Consider the following 9889-nt stretch of genomic DNA (forward strand, 5'->3'; position numbering starts at 1 on the left):
GCTTCTCTACATCTCAGTAAAATAAAGATAAAATCCCTTGCCTATGGAATAGCATTGTTCTGAGGGTAAAGTCAGAAAAGTCCAAAGATCCATGACTATTTGTTCATTGAATGGGTTAAAATGAATGTGAGTGAAATGTAGAATTTGGTTTCCTTCAGAGGAAAATCCAGACAGCTGTTGAACTGTTTAACGCACACTGTTATTTTTAGCCAAGAACTAGTCTCCCTGTAAAATGAACTTAAAATATAGCAGGATACAAACTGTTGGTGACATCTTTAAAGTATTGTGTTAAAAGCAGGAATGAATCATGTGTTCCCTTTTTTGGCTAATGGTAATACTTTTATTCAGTCTTTTCAACTAAGAATCTTTGCTTGGATGGAAGAGACGGCCTGGGAGGTATCTCAGGGAAGTGCCGGGAGCCAGAGAAGGGAGCAAGTTTCTTAGAAATGAAGACTCATCCTGGCCCCTTCTTCATTCAGATGACTTAAAGCCACACAGAAGTGTTCAGTTATTTCCAGTGCGCTTTAGAGGGCATTCAGCCATCTTCATACCAGCAGCCTTCCCCAAGTAGAAGCTTGGAAGGAAACAGAAGAAAGCCTCTCGGTAACCTCTTTCCTCTCCCTCCTCCTCCTCCTGTACCCACCTCGGAGCAGTTACCACCACTTATCGTCAAACATTCCATTTTTGGACACTTCTGAAATTCTTTCCCTGCTGACCAGTTGAACATCATGAATCTCCTCCTCAGCTACTGAAGAGTCCCATCAGCCAGTCCTCCCTGGGGCCAGCAGAGGATGGGAGGGAAGATCCCTCTGATCGTAGCCTCTTCTGCCACGCTCTCATGCCACAACAATAGGCAGAGTAAAACCAATGGGGGTGGGACATTGGACGAGGTTTCCTCTTTGGACAATGAGCAGGTCAGCTCTCTCGCCTAAGGATCTTTTAATAGAATGGCAGGCTTGGGATGGCTGCTTCAGTGGGACTTCTCCAGGGATTGGGCTTCTGACATGCCCACCATGATGGTGGGTGAGGAAGTGGCACACACTGTTGATCATCTTGGAAAGTAAAAATTTGCAAAGGGGAATTGAGGTTCTTTATAATAGAGAAGACTGAAGAAGAAAATGATAACTATCTTAATTATTATAAAGGGAGACTATTTAAATAATGTTGTGCAGCTTTTCCCAGTTCCCACAGAATGAGAGAGGGATTAAAGTGCAGCAGAAGAGACATAGGTTAAATCAGGACGTACTTTCTAGACATAAGATTTGATATAGTGTCTTTTTTTTTTTTGGTAGATTTAAAAGAGAAGAGTAGATTTGGTAGATTTAAAAGAGTAGAGCTTTGGGGAAAGCTCTTTGTAAACCTTAAAGCATAATCCTTCCCATAGATAGGGAGAGGTGATCTCTCAAGGTTACTTGGGGAGTCTGCAAAAATAATTTTACTACCATGTTATGGAAATTTCAGTGTCTTGCTGCTCTCCATTAATTACTGCTTCATGTGAGCACATTCTGGTGCCACCTCTGGAGAGACTCAATGTTTGTGTAAGTCACCCTAGCTGCCTTAGTAGCGAACAACAGTAGGCAATGAACAGAAAATACATAGTTTAGGCATCATCTTGAATTTCCACTAGTTTACCAAAATTCAGACTTTCACATCTCAGATACAAAAACGTAATTGGAAACAAAGCTGAAAGTGGTGAGATGAATTTTAATATTTAATTTAAGATCAATATTTATAGTTAGTCTGCTCTCTCCTTTATGTTTAAAAGCAACATCGTTTTTACTCTAATGCTTTTGGAATTGATCATCAATCGCTCGCAGAATGTATTGGAGTAAATGAAAATCACACCAACAGTCTATAGAGAATTGGGTTGTATTATACGCAGGGTATTCTAGAACTGATAGGCTTTGTGTGGTGGTGATGGAGGGTGGATGGGGAGTGGGCACCTTTAATGGGACAGAGGTGGTCTCCCCGTGGCCAGCGTGGCTTTCTCAGGTGAAGCAGGTTGCTGCTTTCCCCCACCCATCTGGCTTTCCCTTCATCCCCCATTCTGCTTTCCATCAGCTTCTCCCTTCCTCCCTCTACCTCCTCTCCTTTCCTTCTACCATAACCCCTTTCACCTTCTCCAGGGAAAAAGGGACAATGCCCTTGACCAAAGCATCTTCTTAAAAATAAGCAAAAGGGAGGAAATGCCATACCTCTCAACAGATGCCTGGTTCAGATTATCCAGTCCAGTGAGCAGGCACCTGGCCTGATAATCAAGTTCAGGTAACTTCAGCTCATTCAGAAGCTACTTGCAAAATCTATCTCTCACTAATATTCACTAGCTAATTGCCCTGAGGAGGGAGCTTTCCAAACGAAACTGGTCCAAGTCAACTCGGAGATCTTTATGCAGTGAGTGCTGAAGCAAATACTTCACTCAAATTAAAAAAAAAACTTGAGAGTCCAGAGGCCCCCAAAGGTATTGCTTTAAAATATATGTTATAGCAATATATTGTTTCTCTGTTCCTGACGTGGATTGGGGGGGGGGGGGAACGGGACAGGATTGGTTAACACGTGGGAGGGGGAGGAAATTGACTGACCTCTTTCTCTTCCATCCTTTTTAATCATCCTACCATTCTGATCTCTTCTGCTCCCTTAACCTCTTGTCAGTTCCACAAGCACTCAACAAATATGGAACCCATGTCACTTAGAAAAATGCCTCTCTTTTAAGGCATCAGACTTTTACGTGCTACTCGAGGCCAGGAAACATATCTTTGCTTAACTTTGTCTATTACAAGTATAGGTAATACCAGTAGGTATTTACGGAGCCAGATCCTACAGCTTCCTCTTTCTCATCCTCACACGATCAATGCCAAACTTAGCTTCTTCCCAACCGGGGTGGTGGAAGTGGTGGTATGAGATGAATTTACTCTTGGGATGGAAAGGGGGAAGTAGAAAAGAAGAGAGTTCAAGAAGAGGAAAAAAAAGTATGGATATAAGGCAAGAAGGAGAATGTGTCTGTAAGTCCATCATCATCACCATTAAAAAAACAACAAGAAACCTCCCTTAAGCAATTTATGATAGTCCACAACCCAGATCTTTTTTTAAAAAGTAAGGTTTAGAAAATATGACTTTTCTCCCCGTGTCACAGTTTCCTAATTTCAGATTGAATAAACTGAGGACAAACGGAAGGAGAAGCATTATTGGACAAACACACAAATAGACAATAAAAGTGAACACATATTAAGGGGAAATACCTGCTTTGGGGAGTGAAGAGCAATTTAGGGAAGTAGCTAATCATCCCCAGAATGAGGAGACAAAGAAGCAGTCATTTTCTAACTGTGGACAGGAGAAATTCAGGCCCAAACTGGATGTGACAGGTTGGTGATAGAGTGGTAAGAAGGAAGGAGACCCATCCGCTAGTGCTAAATGTTGAACTTCTTTAGGGGACCATCTTTTAATTCTCTCTCCTCTAGCCTGATATAGTAGGCACTTATGTAATGCTTGTTGTATGTATGTCTGTAAGTGTGCATGAACGAACGAACGAACGAGTGAGTGAATAGATGAATCCGTGATTGAGGAAAGTAAGATGAAATGCATTGCCAGAAGTAGGGAAACATTTCTTCCATCTCTGAGGCTCTGGGGAGGATGATGAGATTGGGTGTTCAGGTAGGTGATTGTTATATATGCTTATAACTGTATAATGTCAACCCTTCCAAGAACATGTTTGTATCCGGAGAAAAGAATTTTCCTTTTCTCCTTGTATGTAACCCATCTTAATTCAACCTGTTTCTAGAACTTTGGTTTTTTTGGGGGGGTGTCTGTAAGATTAAAAGTGAACAACATACCGCACAAAAGATAGTTTGAATTCCCTATCTCAAGTACTCAAAGGGATCATTGATCTTACCAAATATGGACATTCTCTTGAATGATGCTGATTAAGATCCATGCATACCTGTCCATCCTTATCCTCCCATAAACTTGTCCCTCGGAGTCCACCCAAAATGCTGGAGAACTTCCTTTATTTCCTCTAATGATTTTGGAACAACTATTGTCATTACGGGTACCCCCATGCAACATGTTCATATGCTGGATGGGATCTTTGGTTTGCTGGTCAGCTAAGACACTTCTTAGGACTTAATCGTCTACTATGCCTTCAATTTTTCCAGGCTTCTCAAGCATTTCAGATTTTTTTCTTGGGCCTTCTCTATTGATTTGCACATCTGTTTTTTGTCAGTCTTTTCAAGTCTTTCTTGAGGCAGGAGGTTCCTGACCTTTTTGACCAGCTAGGAGACACTTAACAAGTTTCTATGCTTCTCATGTTCCTCACTTTTGATGACCATGGGTTTTAGTAACTTCTCTTGGGCTCTTAAATGGTTGTCTGTATTAGATGTTTCAAGACATTCAGCATCTCAAGATTCCAGTTTAGCCAGGGATTCAGTAGCCCTCGCCAAAGTCACTGTTCTTGTCAACTTTATTTTGGTTTAAGTCTCTCAGGCCTCGTGTAGTAGAAGGTTCCTTAGAGCATGAGCTAGCAATTCAAAATGTTTTTTTCTCTCCTCCAATGTCTACTCTTAGCTTATCTAAGCCGTCCTCTTTTGGGGGTGGGGTCTAGGGAAGATTTGGTAACCTCTTTTCCTTTCTGCCTTTTCTCATTCTCTTATGGTCATCTTAGGTCCTTAAATAGTTTCTATGCCAGGGAAAGTATGAGCCAGAGGGGCAGGAAACTTAACAAAAGAGAGGGAGTCCTTCTAAGTCCTACTTTGGGTCCAGAATAGCATGGATGATACCATCCATCACCAATGGGAATGGAGGGAGAGCAGGGAGAAGTTGGAGGGGAAGGGGGCTGGATAGGAAAGCTCAGTGGCTTTCCAATTCCTCCAAAAGGAGGTCATAACAATAAAGCTTCATTATTTGGTGTGGTGTTGTGAATTTGTCAAATATAAAAACAAAAACATTCCAAAATTAAATGATTTTTTATTATCTGCTTTTTATGATTCTGTGCCACTTGATTCCCTTAGATAAACACAAAATAGACACTTTTTAGCTAGCCGGGAGGGTGAAGACCAAACAAGGGCTAGTGCAGTAGGATTTAAAGAATGGAAGTGATCTGGGGTGACTTAACACAGAAGCAACCCTTTTAGATTTGGTAGTTAAAAGCGAGTAAACTGGACAGTTTCTGGCCATCCTAAAGAGAATTCCAACAGCCCCCTGCCTCATCCCAATCCACTCCCAGCTCCTAAGGACACAGATCTCATTCTAATCAACCGCATTCACATTTCCTCAGGAAAAAAAAAAGCCACTTCAACATGCCTAGGAAATCAGTGGTAATAAACATGGCTTGGATCTCTCTGAACAGATTTTTAGTTTAAGCCAACTCATGATTTCCTCACATGGTAACATTGGAAACTGAAATGCCAAACTGCAATGAGCAAAAGTTCTTTCTGGAAGATGAGCCGAAATTCCACCCCCCTCCTTCCTTCTGTACTCAGTCCTCTGAGATTGAGTTTCCTCTGTCTGTCTGTCTGTCTGACAAAATGCCTGCCCTTTCGTGCTGATAATGTTTAAGTGAAAAGCAGAGTGAACCTTCACTAAAGAAGGGAAAAATAAAGGTGCTGGCACATTTTTTTTTCCTGTTTTCTATGTTCTTTCTAGGTGGCTACATGTAGAGATAGAGATATTTTTGTTTTAAAGATTTCCAAATCTATTTTTTGTTGTATGAAATGTAAACCTTTCCACACTCATACGGTGTAAATACAATGGAGGATAACTATGTAATTGTAATGTGCTCATCAAAGTCTGTGTCAGAAATGGGCATTGTTCCCCACTCCTGTGTCATCTCATAGTCTGTGTCTGTGTGAATCAACGTTTGTGTTTCTCAGACAACTGGAATTATATCTGTCCTATCTCCATCTTGCTCTCCCCCTAAAGGTAAAAATAAATGTCTGTGTAAACAGCCACACCACTACTGTTCTTTGACAGAGCAAATGGTCTTAGACTTAGAGTTGGAGGGTGCCATGTTGTTTAGTTTAACCCTTTCATATTACAAATGGACCTCAGACCTAGAGAGATTTAGTAACTGGCCCATGATGACACAATTAGTAAATGCCAGAGGCAGGAATTCAAGCCCAGGTCCTTGACTCCAAATCTAGTACTCATCATTCATGGTTGCTACCCAGGTTTTGGTGTTTGGGAACAGAAAAAGGTGGCATGATCAATCAGGGACAAGGAGAATGTCTGATATTAAAAAGAAAAAAGAATGATCAATCACACCCTGAATGCCCAACAAGTACAGAATTCTGGATGTAAATGAAAGAGAAGGGGCCAGGGAATTTAAAGGAAGAAGAATCATTTTTTTTTAGGAACTTTCTAATTGGCAGGGGATCTGCCGACCCTCTGACAGGGCAACTGTACCCTTTTTTCCTCTACCAGGAAGTCCTAGGACTTGATTCACTAATGCCACCTTCTAGTCTCTTACTGCCTATTCGTCCTTCGAATCAGCTGACTTAATCGGATTGGATGTTAGATCAAGCTCTTGGTTTCTAGCTCATGGGTTTAGTTTGATCAAGACTGTGATCTCAGCTGTTCTAGAATCTGCTTCCTAAATTCTTAGCCTGCTGGAGTGTGGGAGCCCCAGACCAGCAGCAGCAGATACTTTCTCTCTGGGATTCCCTCCTTTCCCACTCCGTATGAATTCTCTTGAGCGTCAGGTCTCTCAAGACCTTTTGGTTACGTTTCTGACACTAGGTTAGTTAGCATGACCAGAAAGATAACTGTGGGATGGGAAAGTAGCTGCTTCTAGTCAGCTCTCAGAAATGCACCGTAAATGTGGGGAGAAACCTGCCTTTCATATTTGCATATGTAAGACCAGCATTCTGCTCATGTAGAACAATCGTTAGACAAAGAAAGTGAGATGGGTAGGTCCTACTCCTGACCAAGGAGTGTGTGGCTACAGAGATCAGGAGGGATCTTTAAGTCCTTTGGGGAGAGCTGTAGGTCGGTGTAAGGGAATCCCCCATATGCATGAGATAACTTGTAAGTTCTTGGGCACAAAGAACTCCAAGAAGACATACTTTGATGAATCTATGGCCATCAAGTGAGTAACAACTACATCCCTGACAATTCTAAACTTTTCCTTTAGTAAAGTCAGAATCTTGTCCTATACTCCTGAGTGTGGCCAGAACCAGATGAAAATGTAATTAGCAAATAATTTAACAAAATAAATAAAAATGCAGTAGAACGTAGATAGCATTAATTTATGGGTTTAAAGTCGATATGCAGCCTACAGGGATCTTTCTGACTGAAGTTTGATACCACTGCTAAGGACATGTTGAGGGGACAAGATTACAGAGCTTAGTCACCCCAGTCCCTAGCCATTGATCCACAGCACTGCTTCTCAAAGGGTGGGCAGGACCTCTTCCTGACTCCAAGTCACTCCCTGTGCCACCTCACTGCCTCCAATAAATTCACCTTTCTATGGCTCATAAACCATCCCTTAAATAAAATAATACATATTAAATTTGACCAGAGATTTAGGTCAAGTTTATCAGAGTACAATCTTACGTAGCATTTGGATTCATTTATGATTCATTTATTCATTTACGAATCCAAATTGCATTTATGAGGAAACCTGAGGTCTAGAACAATGAATGAATGATTGGCCCCAAATCACACAAGTAGTAAGGAAGAGAGTTGGGATTTGAACTCAGATATTCAACGTTGACACTGTGCTTTGAGGTTCACAGTGTGCTTTAGGTACTCTCTCCCATTTGTTCTTCACATAACTCCACAATGTAGACAGCACAATCATTATTTCATTTTACAAATGTGCAAACCAAAACTCATCAGATCAGAAGATTTAGAGCTAGAAAGCATTTTAGTAATAATCCAACCATCATTTGATTATTATTCACTTTTCAATAGTCCAGCCTTCGTTTTACAGAGGCCCAGAAAGGTCAAGCAATTTATCCAAGATTAGGGAGTTTAAAAAATTATTCTAAATTTAAACATACACAAAAATTTCCATATACACAGCTGAACATAAATAGCAGAATGTATATGAAACCATGAATATGTCTTTTTTTTAAAGTATATAATAAATTCCACACATTACTTTCAAAACTTTCTCTGCTCTTCCTTCTGTGCATTTTTTAAAAAGTTGCAGTGGCCCTCTTTATTTTTGGCATCACAATTGCTAACTCAGATTGTTCCCCCTTAAAACAGAGCTTGTCAGTGACAGACCTTGAAAGGGAGTACATTTTTATTGGATGTAAGTTCATTGTGTCTTACTTGTAGGTCTGTGCCCATCTTTGAATCTGATTTGGAAAGAACATTTTTTATGTAACTGAGAATGTCAGTTAACAAGCATTTATTAAACACTTTGTGCCAAACATAAGTGCTAGGGAAACAAAGGAAGAGTATACATGATCTCTGCCCCCAATGGGTTTGTATTCTAATGAAGGAAGCAATATGCCGATGCAAATACATTCTTACAAGATATATGTGGGATCAGTGGAAGGTAAAGAATCTTTACTGCTTGTACCAAAACAAAGTCTGAAGAGTGCAATATAAACATGACCTTTGATATGGATTCTAAATCTCATGGGCAACGTCTCAGAGCCATTAAGTGATTAATCACATAGATGACTTCTATCTGTGTCTTCCAGCTCCAAATCCAATGCTTTTTGCACAATGGTAGGCTGTCACTCAGTGCTTCTGTTTGGTTTCCTATAACCCAATTTTGTACTTTCCCAGAGACTTGGCCATGGCCATTTAGGCATCAAAATTGCTTGAATGCAAGGGGACACCCATTTATCCAGATACTTCAAGTGGCCTTGACTTTGAACATGATATCTGAGAAAAAGTCAAGGGGACACCTCAGAGGATCCCAGAGGGTAAAGGAGAGTCTTTGGCAGACTCCAGGCTAGACACCTGGGCATGGAGCAGAGAAATGGCTACTAGTTGTACAATAGTGGAGGCGATCAAATTAAGAGCTAATCGGGAAACTGGACACCAAGTGCTAAATAGATGCAAGGTCAAGTTAACAGACAGTGATTGGTGAAATAACCTGAGTTTAGCAATCCCTTTTTTACCACCTTTTCCCTGAAATGGGAAGTGGGGGGTGGGGATGGCATTTTATCAGCCAATTACTCCTTGTTTCCCTCTCTGGTCTAGGGGAAAGCATGGGATAGAGAAATTCTTGTTTCATTCCTTCCTTATTCCGACCAAATCAGCCAACTCATCACTCTCATTGTTATTAAAAGCACTAAAGGAGCTTGCTAACTGTTCAGGTTGAGTGTGAGGAACCCATTTCTTAAAAGGACAGAAAGAGAATAAACATTTATAAAGTACCTAATGTATGCAAAGTGCTTTTACGAATATTTTATTTGATCTTCACAACCACTCTATGAGGCAAGTGCTATTTTTATCCCCATTTTAAAGCTGGGCAAACTGGGACAATCAGAAGTTGAGTAATTTGGCCCAGGTCGTTCAGCTAGTAGTTATTAAAGGTTAAATTTGAACACAGGTCTTCCAGATTCCAGCTCTTTAGCCCCTGTGCCACCAGTTGCCTCAGTGGATTCTGAAGCCAAATGAAGAGAGGTCATTAGTAATACATTAAAGATTATTCATACCCCATGTTTATTTCTTTTTTATGAAATTGGCACAAGGAAGTATCAATCAATAAATAGTCAATAATCATTCAGTCATGGAGAGTTAGACACAACTGAACTATGTGCCCACACTGCTAAATTCTGGGAGTACAAAAAGAGGCAAAAGATAATCCCAGCCCCCAGTGCAATCTAATGGAAGAAATAACATGCAAAAAAGTGTATACAAAGCAAACTAAATATCTGATTAACAGGAAATAATTAACAGGGGGAAGGCATTGGAATTAAGAATTAAGAAGCCT

The 9889-nt window shown here is 40.6% G+C and overlaps 1 protein-coding gene across 2 annotated transcripts in view; it reads left to right on the plus strand.

Moving 5' to 3' along the window:
- Positions 1–5939, plus strand: part of SLC4A8 (solute carrier family 4 member 8) — a 196702-nt gene extending 190763 nt beyond the window's left edge. For both annotated transcript variants that reach the window (XM_072654709.1, XM_072654710.1), the window contains exon 25: positions 349–5939. In XM_072654709.1, the coding sequence (XP_072510810.1) occupies positions 349–361 (13 nt within the window). In that variant the 3' untranslated portion in view covers positions 362–5939. The remainder of the gene's footprint in view (positions 1–348) is intronic.
- Positions 5940–9889: the final 3950 nt, after the last annotated feature.

The sequence above is a fragment of the Notamacropus eugenii genome, chromosome 3 (assembly GCF_028372415.1).
Source record: "Notamacropus eugenii isolate mMacEug1 chromosome 3, mMacEug1.pri_v2, whole genome shotgun sequence".
NCBI classification, from domain to species: domain Eukaryota; kingdom Metazoa; phylum Chordata; class Mammalia; order Diprotodontia; family Macropodidae; genus Notamacropus; species Notamacropus eugenii.